Source organism: Antennarius striatus, chromosome 15 (assembly GCF_040054535.1).
Source record: "Antennarius striatus isolate MH-2024 chromosome 15, ASM4005453v1, whole genome shotgun sequence".
Lineage (NCBI taxonomy): Eukaryota > Metazoa > Chordata > Actinopteri > Lophiiformes > Antennariidae > Antennarius > Antennarius striatus.
This window is the reverse complement of record NC_090790.1, coordinates 15,631,450-15,654,327: the sequence shown is the minus strand read 5'-3', so window position 1 is coordinate 15,654,327 and position 22,878 is coordinate 15,631,450. Positions and strand designations below refer to the sequence as shown.

At 40.0% G+C, this 22,878-nt stretch overlaps 2 protein-coding genes across 6 annotated transcripts; one reads left to right on the top strand and one right to left on the bottom strand.

Annotated features, from left to right (window-relative positions):
* Positions 1-31: 31 nt before the first annotated feature.
* On the top strand, positions 32-12,952 carry scarb1 (scavenger receptor class B, member 1). Of its 4 annotated transcripts, none has more exons than XM_068335276.1 (13): positions 34-299; positions 2,398-2,558; positions 3,105-3,246; positions 3,360-3,563; positions 3,637-3,732; positions 3,802-3,917; positions 3,989-4,155; positions 4,267-4,385; positions 7,404-7,477; positions 7,627-7,678; positions 8,709-8,855; positions 10,498-10,570; positions 11,339-12,952. In XM_068335276.1, the coding sequence occupies exons 1-13, from the start codon at positions 180-182 to the stop codon at positions 11,344-11,346; spliced, it is 1,479 nt and encodes a 492-aa protein (XP_068191377.1). In that variant the 5' UTR covers positions 34-179; the 3' UTR covers positions 11,347-12,952. The 4 variants fall into 4 exon arrangements, with proteins under 4 accessions (XP_068191375.1, XP_068191377.1, XP_068191376.1 ...); XM_068335275.1 differs by lacking the exon at positions 34-299 and adding an exon at positions 1,369-1,682; XM_068335274.1 differs by lacking the exon at positions 10,498-10,570 and having other exon boundaries at positions 32-299.
* A 3,969-nt stretch (positions 12,953-16,921) lies between these two features.
* On the bottom strand, positions 16,922-21,508 carry LOC137608390 (substance-P receptor-like). Of its 2 annotated transcripts, none has more exons than XM_068334734.1 (7): positions 21,266-21,508; positions 20,782-20,957; positions 20,422-20,616; positions 19,368-19,518; positions 19,081-19,277; positions 18,906-19,002; positions 16,922-18,457 (listed from the first exon to the last, which is right to left on the bottom strand). In XM_068334734.1, the coding sequence occupies exons 1-7, from the start codon at positions 21,482-21,484 to the stop codon at positions 18,356-18,358; spliced, it is 1,137 nt and encodes a 378-aa protein (XP_068190835.1). In that variant the 5' UTR covers positions 21,485-21,508; the 3' UTR covers positions 16,922-18,355. The 2 variants fall into 2 exon arrangements, with proteins under 2 accessions (XP_068190835.1, XP_068190836.1); XM_068334735.1 differs by having other exon boundaries at positions 19,081-19,157.
* Positions 21,509-22,878: the final 1,370 nt, after the last annotated feature.

Below are 22,878 nucleotides of genomic sequence, written 5' to 3'. Positions count from 1 at the left end.
TTCGGACTGAGGGTGGACAGGATTTTCAGACACCCCTCAGTGAGAGGGGTGGGCGGGTCTGTAGGCTATAAACACCCATCAGACTCGAGCTCCTCTGAATCCTTCATCCCTCAGCTGTTTGGCTCTGTAGACTGTAAGAAATAACAGAATCTTAAACCCATACACCTTTATTAGCAGCCATGGCTATTAACAAATCCAAAGTGGCCATTGGATTTATAGTTGCAGGGGCCCTGACCGCAGTTTTCGGAGCAGTTCTTCTGGTTGTGGGACCAGCGGTGATGAAGGACCAAATAATAAAGGTAGGTCATGATTTGAATTTGGAAAATTAGCTCATTCAATTCAGTCTAACTTGTTTTAATTTAGATTTTTATTAATAATTTTTTTTATATGGCTAAAATCAAATTCACAAATAAAACTACTTATTGAGGAAATGCACTCCAGTATGCTGCTGCATTTTTACAATGCACCATGCAACAAGCTCTTTAGTCTTGTGTTGTTATATATGTTCGCTCTAACTTTACTGTTGTTAATGTGTTACCATCTGTATAAAACCATTGTCACACATGCAGCAGATGGAACAGCTGATTAAACAAGTGAGATATGTTCCAATCTTTCTCATATGCAGAGTTCATGAAGCTTAAAATTACTTTTACTCTTCTGTCCACAATCTGAATCCTTTTTATCTACAGACTTGACAACAAATTTCCTAATTATCTCAAGTAAAATTATTGTATGTTGGTAATCTACCAGCTCTTAAGGCGACAACAAGTTATCTTTTATTCACCACATGATCAAATGTTGGCTTTAATTTGTTGTAGGCAGAGGTAAAGGAATCTATCTACTTCAGAAATGTAAGAGTTGTCTCAGATTTCATGGGTTGGCTGCCGATGAAAGTTCAACATTTTCCCCAGTTCAGTGCTGCCATGAAATTATAGTTGCATCAAGTTTCCAGACTTCAGTTGTCGCAGTTGCAGTTGCAGTTGCAGTTGCAACTTCATTAAACTTTATTAATTTAATTTTTTTTTGTATTTGCTTAATTTATTTTTATAAGTTATATATTTAGATTTTGTGTTTTCATTATTAAAGAAGTTCAATAAAATTAAAATCATTAAATATATGAATGTAATGTAAATTAAATTGTATCCCATACTTAAAAATATAGGACATCTATACTTAAAAAATAAAATTTAATATTTTGTAGGAATTTTTAAAAATGTTTTTACCCTCCTGTATTGTATTTTATTTTATGTACTTTTGTAAACGAGAGACGTTCTATCGTACTGTGCGACAAATGAAATGTTTGGGCGCAAAAGGGGGCAGAAACTACAATTCCCAGAATGCAAGGCGGCGGAGGCGTGCCTACCGGAGTATAAATGCAGCCACAATACCTATCAGGTCAACAACGTTTGTCAGCGGGTTAAATCCCCGGCGGGACCTGAAGTTGGGTCTCAGACAGGTCGTGTTTGCGGTCTACGCGTTGTGTCGCCATTCACAGGTCTTTAAGTCTGCTCGCAGGCGCTAAGAAGCTCCGAACTAGAGTTGTTAGCCGTTCATAACGAGCCATGGCTGTAAATAAAGCCAAGGTGGCGGTGGGGTTCGCGGTGGCAGGGGTCCTGATGGTGTTCTTTGGGACGGTTCTGACTTTTGTGGGTCCGATCATCATCGACGAACTGATAGTGAAGGTAAGCAGCCTGCAAGGCACAAAAAAACACTTTGAAAGTGTTTTAGGTTTTTATCACCGCGCAAAGGGCGCCATGGTGGCACGTGAGGATGATGATGATGATGATGATGATGATAATAATAATGGTCCATGTGCATACAGACCTGTACAAACAAGAATTCATCACTTACTGCTGCTGTAAGAAGGTGTGTGTGTGTAAATCAAGGTGGAAGGTGTGAAACTGGAACATGTATAGTCTGTCTGTTTTGTCTCTGTCTGTGTGTCTCTGTCAGTTTCTGCATATCCATATGTATATTACATATCTGTGTGTGTGTGTGTGTGTGTGTGTGTGTGTGTGTGTGTGTGTGCACACTCATCAGTATCAGGACACACACTCTGTAACAGATGTGCACTCACTCTTGGTTTAATATGTTTATGGAGGGAATGGCTGAGACAGAGTTCATAGGTGAAATAACATTTTGTATTAAATCACATATGAAGCTTATGAAAATGATGAAAAATCTAATTTATGATGAAAACAAATACTGGCAAAAGCTTTTCATATTAAAAAAAGTGGGGAAAAAACAATCCTCAAACTCTTCATTTTCATCCAGATCCACTCCATAATTTAAATGGTTCTTGTAGCATGACGCTCATGCCACTTAAACTAACTCGTCCATGAATGTTAAAAACGGATCAAAACATAAAGGTCCTTCTTCATGTCTCCCTCGTGTCAGAACACAGTGATTGATCCGAGGAATGACTTGTCCTACACCATGTGGAAGGACGTCCCTGTGCCATTCTACATGTCCGTTTATTTCTTCCACATCCTCAACCCTAAGGAGATCCTGAATGGAGAGAAGCCCATGGTGGAGGAGAGAGGGCCTTACGTGTACAGGTACACAGCCACCACCAAATTGGTGGCTCCATACACTAGCAGGCTTCTCCCTTTAACTATATATGGTTTGGACGGATTGCTGTTGACACTGACTGATAATAAAGAGCAGATGTGTCTTTGACGGCTCCCTTTGGGAACATGATGTACATCACACAGCTAAACTTCAGTCACCAGGTAGGAACACAGACATTATGTAAGAGTTCCACATGTGCAGTGAAATGCAGTTGGGTTAAGTTGAATGTGTACAATTGGTTTTTCCGCACACCCCTGCTCGTCTGCAGAGTGCTGCGGTTCAAGCTGCAAACAGTGATTTCATAACTTGTTGCACAGCATGTGTCGCTGCTGCAGACTATTCATTTCATAAGTTCTGGGAAGGCATCCAGTAATGTTTATGGGTTTCAAATCAAAGGTGCACATGTGCTGTCACTTCCTTTTCTGCAGCTGTCGGCTCAAAGCTCATTGGTTCCTGCTGAAGAAATAAATTTTCCCTGAATCAGTAGAATGACAAAATTGGCGTTTATGTCGTTGTTTCTTTTTCATTTTTAGAAAACGCATCCAGAAAGAAAACATCACATTTCATCCGAACAACACGGTGTCCTACTTGGAATACCGAACATACTTCTTTGAGCCGTCGATGTCTGTCGGGAATGAGTCCGACATCCTCACGATCCCAAACATGTTGGTGCTGGTGAGAGTCGTTTCCTGTCCGACACTTCTTTGCCCGGTTTTTTAACTCGTGATCCTTTCATCCTTTGCTTCTTCACTTCTGCCATTTTTAAAAAATTTTTTTTTATTTTTCAGGGTGCAGCAGTGATGTTGGAAAAGCTGCCCTATCCTGTGCGCGTAATTATCAGCACCACATTCAAGGCCTTCAAAGAGGGGCCTTTCCTGACCAAAACCGTAGAGGAGCTGATGTGGGGTTATGAAAGTAAACTGGTTGAGTTCCTCAATCAGTATCTTCCAGGCACCCTCCCCATGACGGGAAAGTTCGGCCTGTTTTCTGAGGTGAGTCGTCCAAATAGTGCTTTGCTTTATTGGACTTCAGTCAGTTTAGATGTTAAGTCTGTCTACTGTTCAGTTCAACAACTCCAACACTGGTCTGTTCACCGTCTTCACCGGAAAAGACGACATCAGGAAAGTCCACGGAGTCGACTCCTGGAACGGCCTGACGGAGGTAAGACGCCGACACGCCACCTCAGGTCTTCTCCCGTGTGTCACGTCTGACTGTCGTCTCCGCTCGTAGCTGAGCTACTGGCAGACTCCTGAGTGTAACATGATCAACGGAACAGCCGGACAGCTGTGGCCGCCCTTCATGACCAAAGAGACCACGTTATCTTTCTACAGCCCCGACGCTTGCAGGTGAAGCTCCTTCACTCTCCTCTGATTTCTCCGTCAGTTCTTGCACAACATTTCCTCATGTGTCTCCTCAGATCCATGGAGCTGGTTTACCAGCGCTCCGGTGTGATGAAGGGGATCCCGCTGTATCGGTTTGTCGCACCCACAACCCTGTTCGCCAATGGGACAGTATACCCTCCCAATGAAGGCTTCTGTCCCTGCAGGCAGTCTGGCCTGCTGAACGTCAGCAGCTGTCGCCACAGTGAGTAAACATGTCAACGTGTTCATCTTGTGTTGCCTTGGAAACCTTGAAACGCCTGATGTTGTGTCAGAGCAGGAATGCTGCTTCAAAGGATCTGTTCTGTTTTTCCAGACTCTCCCGTCTTCATTTCTCACCCTCACTTCTTCAATGCTGACCCGGTGCTGCTGGACTACGTCAATGGCCTTCATCCGAATGAGGATGAGCATGGTCTCTTCATAGACGTTCACCCGGTAAGCACACAAACACACAAAGGTGACATCAGATAGATGCAGTGGGGCTGCTGTCTTGCCCTTGAGGCCTTGGATTGTTAACATACAGATTAGAGGTGGACTGATTACATATCACAGACTTGGGGTTTTGTTGTGGGTTATTGCCAGTAAGCAGAAACTGGTCAAAAGTGTGCAAAGGGTTGAATCCTTTTATCTGCGTTGTCTTCATCGTCTCTCCCCTCTGCTCGGTCGGTTTGTGTCACTGTGCTGATGACGTCTGACTGGTTACCGTCTGTCACATGACATCAATTCAAATCTGAGACCAAGTTAAAAAGACTCAGATCTCACCTGAAAAGATCAGATTTTTGTCACATCTTGGGGAAAAAAAGTGTGAGTCACTTTAGTCTGATGGTACAAATGAACATGTTTTTTCTAAAATATAATCTGATTCCTGCTGGTGAGAAAGCAGTGTGAACAGTGAGTGTGCTCACGTCAGTTCTTCATCAGCAGTTCAGAAAATGAACTGTTGAAGCAAGAAGACCAAAAATACAAAAACGACTTACAATATGGGCATTATACAAGGCAAAAATCTGGTTTTAATGTTGTTGGAATCTCCACACCCTCCTCTTCTTCGTCCTCTTGCTCACAAGATTGTACGTGACTCAATGGGATGCAAAGAAAAGTATTAACCCGACATATAAATTCTTCTGTCAAGATTTTGAGTTACGTTATTCATTGCAGATTCCTCTGGATCGAACACGAGATTATGAAATACCTTTTGGTCCAGAAAACCGTCACAATTTATATAAGAGACTGGTTTTTTTTTCTTAAATGGAGAACTTGAATTGATGTGTCAAAAGAATATGCCACCAGAAGTAGAGGAAAGAATATTTGCCAAATACTCATTCCTAGAAGAAAGTATAAACAGATTAAATGATAAAGACAGCGACACTGGATATTCAGTGATCCTTGATGGCAGCTCTGCAGAATGAACCTCACTCTGTCTAAGCAAATCCTACATAGCCAGTCATCACCCATTATTACCTTTATCAGTAAGTGGAGCTGCTAATCATTATGGTATGTGTTGGTGGTGACCTATTGCTGATTAGTCCTGTAAACGGTGCTGAGGAGGGTTGCAGTCCCACAAAGAACTTGATATCATCTAAATTTACAGCTGTGCGATAACGGGATCAGGAAAATAACTTATGCAACTCTGCATGTGTAAAGCTCACTGGCCGTATCATCAGCTGTAATCTTCAGCCTTGTGATAAGGTAATTGGAAATTGGTCTATTTAGCTATGATCTCAGATGCTTGTGTCCTATGGGCTGTTAGGAAATCTCTTTAACTGACCCCCATATAGATCAGGATTGATTACTAAACGGTTTTTGCTCATGTATACAGATTCTGAGTCAACAAGAGAACAGTGTTCAAATGAATTCACGTTCATATCGAGTTAATGATTACATTTATTTTGCAAAACTGCAGTGGAGTAATGTCAACTCAGGTTTCAGGTCAATTTATTTATTCCCATAAATTTAGAAACGCCAAATATTAAACAACATTTGTGTGGAACCTTGTATTTACAGGCCAACAAATTGTTCAACTGGGAATTATTTGAATGGATTCAGTCCTATTTTGTGAGTGTGAGTGGTTGTTTGGGTTTTGTGTGGGGCCCCGCAATAAGCTGGCGTCTTGTTCGGGGTGTTCCTTGCCTCACACCCATAGCCAACTTGGTTCCAGGTTCCAGCAGACCTGTGACCCAGGAGGTCTGTAGACGGGACGATTGGGGTTGTTCCTTCTACAAGAAGATGGATGGAAATTAAATAGCAGTGGATTTATGTAGTTTTACAGGAATCAGTTCAATTCATAATAAAATAATTTCAAAAAAATTGTCAATGAAAATGGGCAAAATTCTTGGTTGTGCCTTTTTTTAAAGAAGAAAATCAGCCATATTAAGTCATTATGCTCTATTATTGATTTTTACACGTCAAATGAAATCCTGGCTAATTGTTTTAATGCATCCTTTTACACTACAGTACAGTAATCTATCATCTTATTACTGTGGATCATTTGGATGAAATGCACTGATGAAAGTCTTCATGCTTCTGCTTCCATTTTCTTGGTGTCGTGACTGGAGAAAATGTTTTGGTCTTCGGGACTTTTCATTTCCTGCAGGTGTGAATGCTGTTTGCCTTTCACACGCCTGATGAGATGACATCAGGTCCCGATCTCTGCAGAGCCGAGGAAACATGATGGGATGAAAGGGCTATAGGCGACACGCCACTATTTGTTTTTGTTTTTTTTGCTTCCCGACATAAAAATAACAGGATATTAGAATTTTTTTATTGTGTTTTGAGTATAACAAATTACAAATAATTGCTCCATCAAACTTTAAATACATTAACTGTTACGCACAAACTGACGGGATTTCTTTCATGGAAAGAAAAGGTCAGAGGCTCTGAGTTCTTTTATCAACATCTTAAATTTCTCAGGGAATAGTGACCATGATGGAAGTAATTGGTATCATTAAAAGGTTGTTACTGGAGTGTTTTGAAAGTTCATGTACGTGTAAATGTTGCATAAAATCATTCTAGAAATGCCGCCAGTTCAGATAACAAGTTATAAAGTCAAGTTTACAAAAATACTCAGACCTGGTTTAGTTTTCTAAACTTCTTTCTGCAGTTCAAAGTTCTAATGAGGCTGCAAAATTATTCAGGAATGCTCACACTTTGCAAAGTGAGAGTTCAAACACTGATTTTTTTAAACAATTGTAATCGAAGACCAAAGTCTAGTCACACATCGTGTGGATTTTCTGCGTCGATATGTTGTCCGTACATGAACCGTTCTAAACTGGATTGTCCTCATCTGACACTGGTCCTAAGGTGACAACCAAAAGATTTACTGCCACTTGAGGATTTCCTTCTTTTGTTTGCAGAGTTTGGCTGTATCTCACCGCTGCTTGGACGTTTAAGTGCTTCAGTAATTAAGTGTACATTTCAATTCCCTGCTTGAGATTCTTTTGTTTTGTTTGTTTCCAGCAAACTGGTGTCCCGCTGAACGTATCCATCCGATTGCAGCTCAACCTCTACATGAAGAAAGTGTCAGGAATTACGTAAGGAAACTCTTCCCTAAACCATTAACATTTGTCAAGTATTGTTTTATATCTATTTATTGTTTGAGATGAAGGGGGATTCTTCCTGCTTTTCTTACCCTTCCCGCCGCAACCTTGGCTTTTGAAGTTCCTCATTGTTGTCTTTGTAGAGAAACTGGCAAGATTTCTGAGGTGGTGATGCCAATGCTGTGGTTTGAGGAGGTAAGTTGATTTAAAATCTTGTTTACACAATTGGGTAATGTCCCCAAGAGTCTTGTCTTTGTTTAAAACTTTCATGAAACGGGGGTACTTCCTCTTTCCTGCGTTCTTGATTTACTCATTTTATGCATGCACACGTTTATGTCTGCAATTTATGGTGGGAATAAAATTTGTATTTTTAGAACATTTGGTTTGAAACATTTTAACTCACTTTTTTTAAACCCAAAGTCTTCATTTTATTGTCTGCTTTATTGTCAAATATTTCACTCTATGAACAGATGAAATACAGTAAAGTCCATTTCTTTTACTTTGTGCTTGGATTATAAAGCGTTTAAGTAGCTAAAGAGTCTTTGATGGACTGTAAACATTAAATATGATATGATTTGCATAAACTTTAACTACTTATTTATTTATTTAATCAGGTTATTTCTTTCTTTCCGGACATGTCACTACATCATAGTTCACCTTCATCACTTTTGCAGCATCAACAACATCCAAAAAAGAAAAAAAGGGTTGACGGGTAGAAGCCATTTGGCTTGTAAAATTCCCGTCTCCAGAATCAACAACATCTCTCTCATTACATCATGTTATCAACCAAATTCATACATTACATATCATATTTCACAATATTATTTTTCCACAGGAATAGCACATGTAGTTTAATAAGCCATAACAATCTGAGATATTAACCATTTATGTCAGAAGAGTGACCTTGCAAAATCAAGTTTTTAATAGCTTTTACAGGTACAGTTCCTAGACTAGTTTGTTTCAAAGTTTGATACCAGTTAAAGATAATGAAAATGTTTTTAAGGTAGTTCTTGCTTTATTCTGTAAACATGCTGTGGTTCCTCTCAGTTGACCATAATTGCAGCTTGGCCAATTTCTCATTTAGTGTCTGGGCTACTTTCTATAAAACCTTTCATATAGCGTATTCTTTTTTCGACAGGCATTTTCGTCACCGGGCAGTGCATATTGTAATGCACTTGTAATCCTATTAAAGACTGTTTATCCATGTTGTGCTATTTTTCCACAGAGAGGGTATATAGACGGCCCTGTCCTCACAACGTTCCACACAAGCCTGGTTGTTCTGCCTGCAGTGATGGAATATATGCAATATGGCTTCATTGCCCTCGGTTTGGTAATGGTAGTAGTTGCTGCAATGGTCTATAACAAAGTGAAGGTAAGCCTGCACACATCAGTCAGGCTGGTGTGTTTCATCTTTTCAAGTACATGTTGCATGATGCACGTTGCCCCACGAAGGGATGGGAAAAGGAGCAGGAGAGGCCGCACTGGAGATGCTCACGTTGGGTCAGATTATAAAACAAAATTCAGAAAAATGTTTCTGGTACAATTCTAGATTTACAAATCAGACAGATTTTAATATCCATGATCTAAAGATTTCATGAATTAGTTTTTAAGCTTGACGAGCGTCTCCACAGAATCACTCCTGCTCCTGTCCTGACATGAGTTTGTATAACAGTCAGCACCAGACTCCAACCCTCTGACTGCATGGAGCAACATCTGCCAGGGGTGGCAGGAGATCCCCACCTCCTGCTCCGTCTTCCTGCCTGCTTACTTAACTATCTTCAGTCCAACCAGCATAATGATCTGTGATACACCATCATATTTATTAGCTGCTAAATATTCTCGTATCACCTTGAAGACTACACTCTGGTGTTTTCACCTACAGTGTATATCCAAATCTTTGATTTCTTGTTAACTGATCCAGCCTTTAAAAAGTTTTTGCATGATGTTTGCAAACATATGAACAGACATAGAAAAGAACAGTTTCATTATGTTGTCTGTAGTTTGGCTTTAAGCTGACGTACAGCAGCTCGTCACAAAAATATCACTATTCTAACTAAGCTCGGCCTTAATTCAAGACTAAGTAGCTACCTTACCTCCAACTTGGACACTTTGTATAAGTTAAACAAACCAGTTCTTAAGTTCTAAGCAGTACTCTGTCCCTCTATTATGTGTCTGCAGAGGTCTCACACAACTTTTATAACGATGGACAATCTGGGGGTTTGTGAAACTTTACTAAACAACCTACTTTAAATCATCCCAAATCCAAATTTTTTATCTTTGTGATTTTAAACATGGGGTATCGGTCCAATTATTATTACTATTGAATTAAATTGTGTATATTTTTACTCAAAATTGTGAAAATGTTCACGTTTGAGTTTTTCTGCAGCTGCGTATAAGAAATAAAAAAAGAAAAAAATGCAGGATGTGGAACATTCTCAGGTTTCCAGATAGTTGTTCTTGATCAGATACATTTTCATCACTGTCAATTATTTTAATAAATGAAATGTTTGATCATGCTTATTTTCAGTTCACCAACATATAAGTGCTGGTATTTTTGATTTTGCACCTACTTTTTAGTTTATCTAAAAATTATTTAATGAAATGTTCAAATAGGTGATTGTTTGTATAGCATGTTTAAAGTTGTGAACAATTGCAAGTTTTGAACAGCATGAAACAAAACTCAAGTCAGTGACATGATGGCAACAGATATAACACAGATATAAATGATCGTCTTAATGATCCAGTCAGTCCAAACTGTCAGAAAACCAATAACTTTACATTTGATTATATATGTCGACACTGAATTAACCATTCGCATGTCTTTATTAACTGCACGTTCGACTTGATCACCATCAAAAATAAATAAAGCAAAATTCCTGCATGAATTTGCTGCACATCCTCAATCTAAAAATCAAACCCGCTGATTTCACCCAAACCAAATCGAAGCAGCACCTGATCGTCTGTGTTCCATTCTCTGATTGGCTGATATGTAAGGCAGTTTGGTCATCTTTTAGGTCTCCAATAGAGAGATGCTAAAAGATACACATGAGCACCAAACACAGGAGAAATATGTCTTGAATAATCCAGGTGGGTGTGAACACTAAACTGCACACATATGTAAATGTCGTGTGTGTGTGTGTGTGTGTGTGTGTGTGTGTGTGTGTGTGTGTACTCAATATCAGAAAGACCTTCACCAAACTTCACAGGGACATTCTTAACTCCATGAGATTTGAAACTCCAAAGTCAAGCACTTAAATTTCCTAAAATATCTTTTAATACCTAATTATATATGATATATAACTGGCTTTCTGCTCAACTGCACCTGAACACTCCTCAATGGAAGACCAGCAGCCGATCAGCTCACGAACACAGTAATGTAACTTTATTCACCAATGTACAGTAACCTGGAGGAAACAGTCAAATGTGAAATAAAAATAAGCTGTGACTGAAAGCTGCAATCTATCTGATGGAACTTCACTGTTTGGTTATACATATATGTATTCAAAGATGCATCGCTGTATTCACCTGCAAATCTGTGTTGTCGTCTTGGATGATGTCGTCCCGTTGGATGATGCCATCCTGAGGGATGGGCCCACTCCGGTCCTACAAGGGTTCAGTGGGTTCTCACCTGTCTTAGTTCATTCTGGAAAAGTTGGATAAAGGCTTTGTGGCCATTTTTTCTACAGTATGTATTCAGCTTACTGACAAAACTCAAGTGTGACTTTGTACGCCGAGAACTATCCCAACGCCTGCCTTACTTACAGATGTATGATCATGAACAGTGTTGTTTTCAAGTCCTTTAGTCTGAACTTTCTGAACCCTCATTATGGCCTCTTTGTTCTTGTCCTGAAACAGAGAAGTAAATGTGATGCTGGAGCCACGTCAGATGGAGACACAAGCCCTTCAGCAGAAGAGACAGAGCCTCTACTACCACAAGATATGAATTGACATAGCACACACACACATACACCCACACACACACACCTGGTGCTGTGGACTGAACCACTGCTGCTTCATTCAGCATGTTTTAAACCACAGGTGTAGTCCACGTTTACCTGTACTGTAAAGTTTATGACGCTGTCAGCCAAAGACTTGTATAAAGACATGAAGTGTGACTGAATCATTTTTGCTAAACTTGAATAATAGCATTAAAAAGGTGAGTTTGAATCTTCACAGTTGGGATTTGCATCGTTTAACTTGAAACTTAGTGTAATTTAAAATTGAAGTTGGAGCTGAATCAAAGTAAAACTGAAATGAGTATTTGATTGAAGATGAATCCACATTTGACTCTTTCAAATATGTTCTCTTTTTTTTATTAAATGTATTTTTCACTGTTCGTTTTCAGTTTACTAAGATTCTCATGTGGTTGTTGAGGAAGAGTAGCTGAAGGTTTACAATTCAATTCAGTACCGTGACATTTCATTTGAAGTTTGTTGAAATTTGGTTCCATTCAATTTCAAATTATATGTGTTGAATATTTCAATTAAATCAAGGTAAACTTATGCAAATTCAAAGAATGCATATAACTGCACAGTATCTCTGTTAAGGCTGCATCCACCAGATCGGGATATCCACCCAAAACTGTTATATAAATCATTGATGTATTTTTAAAAAGGGAGGAATTCTAAACTCCATTATCTCAGCTGATGGCTGTGGGTTTTTGAGTGTGTGTTGTCTATCATGTGATCGACAACACACACTCATAGATATAACAACAGAAATATATCTGGTATTTTGATTTATTGTCTGAAATTTTGATATTTTGTGGGGTTTTTGTTAAATAATTTTTACAAATATACCAATAAGTCAATAGAGCCTGGTTAAAATGTCGTCCTGGATGGAGGTGATCATGTGATTCAAAAGAAGGACTGCCATAACTTTATCTTGTTCAAGTCGTGAGATGTTTGTATTGATGCTGTCGGGGTTGAGACTGTTTTGTCCCTTCAGGCAGTGCAAGAAAAAAAAATTAAAACATAAAATTCTATGAAGAAATGACAAAAATATAGTTTTCCAGCTCGGCCTTTAAACGTGTTTTTTTGTGATCTGCTCAGTGTTTGACGATCCTCAGCCTTGACTTGTTTCATTAGGACCAAATGGGGACGTTACTATGGTGACTACTTTTACTGTAATTTTGTGTTTCTGTACCCAAAACAAGGGAATTTAAAGGGCAGCAAAGCTCTTTCTCTGTACAGTATTTACTACCAATATGCTTTCATTTAGGCGAAGCATTTCTTTGTTTAACTAACATGAATTCTTGTGTTATTGATTACTAATTATTGAAATTACATCTCTTGTTGTGGCTCAAGTGTCAAACACTCCACGGCCCTTCAGTGATCAAAGCACACCTGTTTGTACTACTGTCCTCTTTGTAGGTGTGAATGTGTTTCTTGAAACGAATGTGAAGAATGCAGTTTGATGTGAAAAACCTATTGTAAAAAAATGAATCAATAAAAAGAAACAGATGTTAAAGTTGTCTCAGTTTAAAGTTCACGAGTGTGCCCAGATACAATGTCTGACTCAATGTGTCTTCACATTTGATTGGTTTGGGATTTGGGGTCTAAAGTTCATCTAAATTGCTCCATTGGTTTAGATAGGAGCAGGCCGTCTTTGACCCTCTCTAGAACAGGAGTAGTCACAGAGCTACTGGAAAAGGTTTTGCTGAATACAGTAAACTCGGTCAGAAGATCTGTTACAATCATGACATCTAATGTCATCACATTTGTTCTACTTCCCTGGCTTGTTACTCACCGTTGTCTTGTTTTAAAGCTGATGTGTCCAAAGTTCCACAAAGCGACTGCTTTCTCTCTGAACTTGGCTTTGCAAGGGTATGTCAGCATTTTTTGATTCAACCTCAAAGAAGGAAAAGAAGACTCCAAACAAATTCCTTTCTAATTTCTTAAGAACATGGTTCTTATATTCTTGGGTAATTATGGGTTAATTTTCACATCTGCCTCTTACTATGAATGTGGTGTGTTATCTGATTTGAATGCGAAGGAGTTTGCCCTCTTTATCAGCCTTTATCTCCAATGATAATGACTTCCACTTCTTCGAAAAAGACACACCGCAGGATTGAAAGTCAAAGTCTGGTAAAGCACTTTATATAGTTATTATTTGTCAGCATTCTTTTAAGACAAGTCCAGGCATCTCTTGGTAATTCTCCTAATTGAGATATTCAGATCTTTTACTCAGCATAGTGTGATTCATTTAGAAGTTTTGAATTAGAAATGCGGGTATTTATGGCTCTAAGATGTTGCTGGGCCCTCTGCCAAGATCAAACCATCCTTCACTGGTTCAATTACCTAATCTGAGTGGATAGTTCTTATGCAATCCTGCTGAAAAAAACTGAGACCTGTGGGAGACCAGTGCTCTGATTCTCTACTTTGGTCAATCTTCTGTTAGCGCTTGGAGAAGCACATGAAACAAAATCTATATCACTGTCTCATTTCTCAAGGGAGAAGAGAAAGTAATCCAGAATAACAACTGATCCTTGTAATAATATTTTGATAATGTCTAAACTCTAAACCTTTTACTGTTGTAAAGGTTAGTCTCTAAATCCATTTCAACACTTGAACCACATATAAGTTGTTATATCTGTGATATCTACTGGTGATCCAGAACTGGATCCAACATGTAGAATGGTCAAACCATGGTGAGGTTTACCTGTATTAAGTATAGGTGAATTTGTGTGGGTTATTAACAAATTGCGTTGAAGAACAAATATCGATTGAATGATGGACAACCTGACCTTTTTTACATGAAGTGGTAGGCGCCGTACTGTTTATAGTACTGTATCTACATAATAGGTGGCATTTTTACAGCTCTGCTGCGCCCTCAAGAGGGGAGATGTGGGTAGTGTCCAGGTGTAATGAGTGTTCCGCGCCTCTAGGGGGCTGACGGATCCAAACCGGAAGCACACAGCCGGAACTCCACCCATATGATTACACGTTTGTGATAAATGTCAGCAAAAAAAAATTGGTCACCTTTTTTGTGAATTTGTAGACACAATGCATCACTTGGATATTTATTTAAGAGTGAAACCCATCCAGATAAAAAGTTACGTACTATAGAAAAAATTACGTCAGTAAACTACGGCCAGGTCAGCATTTCCGGTACGGTGTCAATGGTGGATCACAGGCCTGTAATATTTAGGAAAAATACTTGGAACTTGGAAAACATACAGCATGATCACAAATGTACAATTATATATAAAAAATGACACTTAAAAGTAAAATTCGGCATTACTTGTCTACTGCAGGCTGTGAGATGACAGTTTATTCACATCAATATCAGTAGAAAGTTTCATGTGACTGAATGCATTTAATGAACACAAACACATTTTTCCACACATATACTGTATACAAGAAACATTCTACACATAATAAAACATCATGATAACCCTATATATACAACAAATACAATAATCAGACTAATTATATAATTATGGATTTTATAATTATTATTGAAGGTAGAGTGACTGATCTCAGGTCTGTGCATAAAAACTGATATATTTATATATAATCAAACAAATTATTTCATTTTGTCAAAGCATCGAAATAAAAAAGAAACAACATTACTTGTGTCAGGGAATATACAGTATTTCAGTTTGCTGTATTCTGACTATGGTCAGAGAGAGTGGTTGTAGTCCAGGGCATTCCTAAAGTGTTTTTTATTTCATTATGATTGGTATATTACCTTCTTATATCTTATATGTAGAAATGACTCAAATAACAAGAAAATTAAAAAATAGTTCCAGAATCCAGATATGTTGCAAATCTTATTAGATTTGTCCCTGGACCCTACACAGCCAGTTCACAAACTTTAATAAAGCAGCCAACAAACAACAAATAAATTAGAAAAACATACAGAGGTGACAACACAACCTTGGAGTCAGTGGATGTTTGTCATCTGTTGTACATGAAAGACTGATGTCCCTCCGTCACGTCATAAGTTTGAATTTTCAAGGCAAAATTGACAATTTCAGAATCAGGTCCCAAATCCTAAGCTTTGAGTATCAAGTCATAAACGAGTAAATGAGTAATCACAGGCTACTCATCATATACAGGAATAGAACATTCCTTTTTGAAACCATTTTCAAGGATACTTTAGTTGAGATCCTGTGTTCACAGGTGTTGTGTAAGGGGTTATCTGACGTGTAATATAGTAACCAATGAGTCATAGCATAGTATATATATACACAGCCACCCCAAAAAGCACATCACTACTAATTGTATGACATTTTCAGCCAGCCCATATTCAGACCTAACTCCTCCAATCCCATTGAAATGAGAAGACTCAACCACCAGACCCCGGCGGGGAGAGAGAGAGGAGCCAGAAAGCAGATGGTGATGACATAGAAGCAATCTGTTTTACAAAGGGCTAAGGAATTCACGCTTGACAGTGGAGTTAGAGTTACAGCTATACCAAAACACCACTGCTCCGTTGATAAGTATGAGACTCCTGCAGCCAAAGTTAACTTTGTGTTGTCCAGGCAGACGGTGCTTGGATGTAAAACGATACTTCAAGGAAAAAATTGAGTTGAATTTAACAGTGAAGTTCACAACAACCGGACTCCCTGCCTTGTTGATAACACAACAAACATAATCACAGATTATGCTGGAATGAATCAGGGAGTCCATTGCTCTTAAGTAACAGTGCACCTGTGGATAGAAAGGTGAAATAGTCGGCTGCAGACCAGGAAGAATATTCTGAAGCCACCACTCCAAAGATGTTGAAGCAATATAGGTAGTCCTCAACATACAAACACAATTGGTTCTGAGAGACTGTTCATAAGCTGAATTGTATGTAAACCATTATTTATTAAATTCCAATCTGTAACCTCCATTTGAGGTCATTTAAATGTCATTACTACTGTAAATAGTAAAGTACTATTCCCTAGAACGTACCAGAAATAATTACAGGAGGTAAGAACAACACATAATAAAATTAATTAGTGTAGTTCTATAATTTTACTATCCTCGGGGGTGTAGAGGCTAAATCAAACTTTAATCCACTGAAGTATTCCACCACACTGACGTGAATGACTCGCTGATGCACTTCCTGTTCATCAAAAGTCAGACGCTCCCCTTTATGTTTGATGACCATGTTTGATGACTCTGTTTTATTTCCATTAAGTTTCTCAGTTAACTTGACCAATAGTTGCCATAATAGTTATTTTGACATGACATGTGAAATCTTAATCTGTGGGGTGTTAATGTTATGCTGCTCAGCGTGCGTTGCGGCAGTAAGAGGACCTACGTGAGTCAGACATGGCAGTGTGTGGTTCATATGAATGTTCATGGTCAAATGTTTTTATGTTGAAGACTACCTGTAATTACGTTCTTAAGTAGACCAGACCAGTTAAACATGCACCTTGTTTAACACATCCAGTCTGGAGGGGCTGGATGTGCAGCTGCTGTCTGCGAGACTCAAATAGCATTGCCCCCCCCCCCCCCCGGTGACTACAATAACATCTCCCCAGTCCACAGCATCTGATGTTGGGAGCTCACAGGTGGCTTGAGTATGCAAAGACTCCTCATGTTTTCCTTTCTTCATCTTTCCTCCAGCACTTTGTCAATCATTCCACACTTGTCCCCACTTCCCATCCCATTCCCTATATTTAGCTGACCTGTGACCAGCCTGCTGCAGACTGAATGCTACACCACACAATATCAAAACAACAGGCTAATCCTTTCCAACAGGTGCTGGATCCAGACACACAGCACAAACCCAGCTAGCGTTCCACAGCCAGCCCGGGAATGCTGGGGGATGGAGCTGCACTGGCAGTGAATGATGGAATGAACCGGTGACCGTTCAGACAGAACCCAAAACCACAAGACAGGATGAAATAATCCTTATTGAAGGAGTGGAATAGTCACAGCTTGGATCAGGTCATCATGTGTCTAATCAGGTCCTAAGTCAGGTATCAGGTCAAAACAGAGAAATCATGAGTCGACACACACAAGTACTGACATCTGATTTTGTTCATTTTATCATTATTAATACAACTACATCGATGTTAAAGCAGCATCTGTCTATTGGAGCAACTACTTTAATTACAATAACCTGCTTTAGTTTCGTCCAGCAGTTCACAAACTGGGGTTCAGACCCCTCCAAAGGGACACCAGATAATTCTGGGGTCATTTGATTATTAACTGGAGAGGTTAAAAATGTTCTGGTACCTAAATCAGCTGTAATACCTTTATTCATTTTTTATTCATTCATCTTCCTGAAGATGAGACAATTCTAATCCTCTTGTCTTCAGCTGCTGATCTGAAGTACAGGTTACAGGTTCTGCTGGAGCCTATCCCAGCTGGCTATGGGTGAGCGGTGGGGTGCACCCTGGGTGAGACAGTAGGTCATCGCAGGGCCACACAAAAGAAAGACAACCATTTACTCCCAGACAATTTGGTATGACCAATTCACCTAAGCTGCATGTTTTAGGAGGTGGGAGGGAGCCACAGAACCCACGCAGTCACGAGGAGAACATGCACACTCTGCACAGAAAGAAATCGAACCTAGAACCTTCTTGCTGTGCAGCAACAGTACTACCAACTCCGTCATGCAACGTGAAGCCCTACTATATTTTTCTACTTTCTGAAATACAATTTGAGATAATCATTCAAACATTTAATGTAAATTTTGCTCTGTCAGATAAATGTGGTGGAACAAAAACGATCACATCTCGTCTGACAAATTACGATGGAAAAACCAGAGTAACATGTCTCAGCACTATTAATGTTCCTCCCCACCGACAACTCAGGCAACCACAACAATGTCTAAATGTTGGACAGTGCCTGCTTCTACCGTACAACTAAAGCAAGACGCCTTTGAGGCGCTTGCCATCTTGTTGCCGCACCCCTGAAGGCGTTCGCTCTACTCCGACGGACAATTCAGGCTATTGGAGCTCTCCTCTGTTGCACCGTGTATGGTGGTGGAAACAACCGTCTCCATCCGACTGGCTCGATATATGCTCACCTGAAAATAAAAGCATATTACTATCTCTCCCCATTTTGTTTTCAGTGTAACATCTATGACCATATCTTTCCTGGCGTTAATAATAACGCCAGAAAAGAATGTGTGTATCTGATAAGAGTTCCTCAATTTCTTGTGTGGCTTCAGTTTGAGACATGGAGTTGATTTATTATTTGTTTGTTTTTTCATGATGTTCCTTGCAAGGTGAGGCATTTTCACCAACTGCCCCCACCACTGAGGAAATTTTAGGAAATTTTCACCCCTTATGTGAGATGTACACCTTTTGTTTTGGCTGCCATGTCTGTTTGAGGTTAAGATAAGTACCTCCTTCCTGATGACGTCACACAGTAGCCAAAGAGCATCCATTGTGCCTTTCTATCGAGTCAAATCATGGATTTCTGACTCAAACTGTAATCAAAGCGTCACGTAGTCTGAAGTTGGTGTCACACACCTGTGTATGCAGGTAGCGTGGGGATTTAAGCTCCAGCTCCTCGGTGGAAACTTCTCGAGTGAAGCAACAAAACACCTGCTGGAAGCCAGCTCTGAACCTGGAGAGCAGAAACCAACAGCTTCAAATCAAAGAAGTATCAAAGCAGGCGTGAATACACATTGAACACACAACCTACCTGCTGTTGAGGCAGTAGTAGATCATGGGGTTGTACATTGTGGAACTCATGGCCAGCCACAAGACGGCCAGGTAGACCTGCTGGATGTAGACCTGTTCAAATAAACTGGGGCAGAACTGGTGCAGCAGGAAGTAGATGTGATAGGGCAGCCAGCAGAAAGCAAAGGTACACACCACCACAATCATCATCTTCACCACCTGGCACAGAGGAGACGGGGGCGGCTTTCAAATAATCCCTTCGTTTTTATTCTGGGATTTAAATAAGTCTAGTGCGGGCGGCAGCCTCACCTTGCGTTTGGCTATAAGCTGTTCTTTGTAGTGTTCAGAGGAGTCTCCAGGAATTTCACTGGCCCAGAGTGTGAAACCCACCGTCATGTACGCACATCCCATGATGCAAAGGGGCAGGAAGTAGATAAGCAGGACCACACACACATAGTACCTAGGAGGAAATGAAAGAAACACATTATCAATTTGTCGTATTTCAGACTGAGCCAGGGCTGCAGATAAAATTTTACCAACTACATATTTATATTTTATATTTGATATAAACACAATATCATGGAGGAAACGTCTCCTGTTCGGCAAAGAGTCCTAAGAAATCTAGACCAGTAATTTAAAGATGCTTCATTTTGCGTCCAAGTTGAGAGAACGTGAAGGCGGAGATCAGGGATGATAATTAGCCCTTCAGTTTGGAATCAAATTGCCTGTTTCCTGTTTTAGCCTCACAAATATTTCCAGAGGAAATCAAGCAGACGTGAGGATGATCCTCACTGACAGATTCATTACCTGAGTGCAGGTTACTTTAGCTGCATGGTCTGTTTTTTTTTAATATTCTGAATGAATTTCTGGAGGAAGCTGTGGTATCGCCGGCTCAGTCTGGCTGCAGCTTTACTGAAGGTTCAGGAAGCTTTTAGCTCAGAATGAACTGTATTGACCACGATGTGGTGTCGCTGCCGTAGGATGTATAAACATGGATTAGAGATCTTAATATTACAACATTAAGATCAGGACTGGGAAAACAACATTTGGCTAAAAACTATTTCATCTTTGAAGAAATAAATCCGTATTTAGGATATTGGTTTATTAAATGCAAATGAGCATTTTTTTTTTCAGCAAAATGGCCACGTTATTGATGATAATTCAAAATTACGAACAAGTTTCATACTATGTAAATGATTACATGAGAACAGATTTTGGTGGTGGTCCGGATTATCATCTGAATCCAGAATGCTTTACCATAGTGGGATGGAGACAGACTTTAGATACCATCAGAAGATCCCACACAGATCGTCGGGCTTTGTCTCCTGAGTGTTTGTTTAGTTCATCATCATCAGGTACTCACATCTTCTGGACGTTCACCAGGGTGTATTCAGGCCAGTCTATGTAGCAGACGGTGCGTCCGGGAAGCACAAAAGTGGATGAGTAGTAGTACTGAGGGAAGGCCAGCAGCAAAGCCAACATCCAGATGACGGCGATCACAATACGGGTCTCAGTGGACGTCATCCTCTGCTGGAGGGGATGGATGATCGCCATGTATCTGACAAACCCACCGCAGAAACATCTGAAACATGCATTGACTTTGGGCTCTACTAACAAAATACAGAAATGGATAACTTGGTCTCTCCATGCGTTCTTCTTTTTTTTTCTTTTACTTTGGAATTAACCTGAAGACACACAGTTCATCTTCACTGAAAACACACACCTGTCTAGGGCAATGGCCGTCATGGAGTAAATGCTGGCAAATATGGCTGCAATGGGGAAGAAGTTGTGGAAGCGGCAGTAAACCAAACCGAAGTACCATTCGTTGTGAACGGAGTAAGCGAAGTTGATCACCGTGTTGAAGGCTGACATGGTGGCTTCTGCGAAGGCCAGGTTCACCTGTAGGGATGGAAGGAGCACCACAACACATGTGCACTTTATCAGGGTTCACGGTCACTGATGGAGTCAAGATGTTTACGCAAGAGGGACACACAGATGTAAGGGAAAAGTTCATGATGAATTCTGAAGTTTAAAGTTTCAATACTTGGCTTAATTTTAAGGGTTTAGCAAAGGGAAGGTGGGTTTGCTGGGGATAAAATAAAATTATAGTTCTTTATCCTAATAAGTGGAGACATAAATTTAAAAAAAAAATCCCAGCATAAGTTTTTCAGAGTTTCATATCGCGTTAATAAGCAAAAGACCCTCACCAGAAAGTAATTAGTGACGGTCCTCATGCGCTTGTGAGCCAGAATGATCCAAATGACCACCACGTTCCCGACCACAGACACCGCTACGATGCAGCAGTAAGCCACGGCCCACAGGCTGATCTGCCACACCGGCTGGACGAACTGGTTGAAGCCGTCGCTGCAATTAACGGAGCCGTTTGTCCCGTCGGTGGCGTTCAGATCGGAACAGAGAGGATCCATCTTCTGCGAGTGTGATGTTAAAAATAGACCAGTGTCCCGTTACCGGAGCGGAATCTTCTCTGAGAGCAAAAACAGACGCGTCTGTGAGCCTGGAACTCACATTTTGTCCACTGGAAGCGTCTTTACGCACCATTCTTCAGGACATCGCTGCGCCAAAACGCACGGCGCATCCAAAACCCCCCCCCCCCCCCCCCACACACACACACACAGTCCGATATCAGCTGTCATCTCTACAAACACAAATCATCAGGCTGATGATATTGATTTATAAAAAAGACAACAAATCCCAAGACAGAATTAGATGCGAAAAATTAATGAATGGTTTCTAACACGCTGAATTGTCCTGAAATACTTTTACTAGAAATTAACTTAACAGTTGTTTGGTATGGTATGCAGTCTGCTAATAATCATTCTAGTTTTAAATTTATATTTGGTTAATTTAGCCTCAGGGTTTAAGGAAAATGCTGCATTACTGGTAAACTCTGAGATGATGGTTGGATTTTTATTCCTGGATGAACTGTTTCTTTGAAGTGTTTCAGTGAAGAAACACATAAATGTAAAGTCTCTGCTGCTGACAATATTTCAGAGTCAGTGGTGAAATTGGCTCATCGAGTCTATTGATCTTGGAGCTTCAACATTTGATGAACTCCAGTCACGATTTGTCTATTAAAGCTCTAAATGGACAAATAAAGATCGTTAAATTCCAAGCTGCAGTTCTGCCTGTCTGATTGTGACCTCATAGCTCAGTGATGATGAGGTCATAAGGTCACAGGATTGTGGCTTTCAAGATTAGATTGCATGTCAGCTCACCAGAGCGATGGAAAAGCATAAACAACACATAAGAGAAGGGTATTTATCACAGCACAGCAAAGACTTGCAAGGAATCTGTTCCGTCACATCAGATCAGAGCTGCGAGAATCTTCCGCAAGAAAACAGGAATTCGAGCTCGTTCATCACCTGCTCCCATCAATGCCACCGGAGGCAGGGAGAACGCAGGAGACGAGGACATGTTGTGACATGAGCATGAATTCACGCCAGGATGATGATGAGCCTTCGTCATTTATCTGTTTACCTGCACCTGGTTTCAAACACAAGTCAATTTATTTTATTACTTAGTGGAGGATTCAAAAACAAATTTCTAGTGTTAATCATTCAGTTATTTATTATTATTCAATTTTAGTAATGTTGTTAATCTAATGTGTGTGTGTGTGTGTGTGTGTGTGTGTGTGTGTGTGTGTGTGTGTGTGTGTGTGTGTGTGTGTGTGTGTGTGTGTGTGTGTGTGTGTGTGTGTGTACAGGTACTCCTCAATCTATGAACAAAATAGGTTCCAAGACGCTGGCTGTATGCTGAATATTAGTAAGTCGTTTATTTATTCAATTTAAAATTATAGTCT

Coding starts and splice junctions, on each gene's coding strand:
- scarb1 (XM_068335274.1), top strand. CDS start 180: ATGGCTATTAACAAATCCAAAGTGGCCATTGGATTTATAGTTGCAGGG. Junction 4,156..4,266: donor CGTCAGCAGCTGTCGCCACA/GTGAGTAAACAT, acceptor CTGTTTTTCCAG/ACTCTCCCGTCTTCATTTCT. Junction 4,386..7,403: donor TCTTCATAGACGTTCACCCG/GTAAGCACACAA, acceptor GTTTGTTTCCAG/CAAACTGGTGTCCCGCTGAA.
- LOC137608390 (XM_068334734.1), bottom strand. CDS start 21,484: ATGGATCCTCTCTGTTCCGATCTGAACGCCACCGACGGGACAAACGGC. Junction 20,617..20,781: donor ACGGCCATTGCCCTAGACAG/GTGTGTGTTTTC, acceptor TGGGTTTGTCAG/ATACATGGCGATCATCCATC. Junction 19,278..19,367: donor AGCTTATAGCCAAACGCAAG/GTGAGGCTGCCG, acceptor CCTCTGTGCCAG/GTGGTGAAGATGATGATTGT.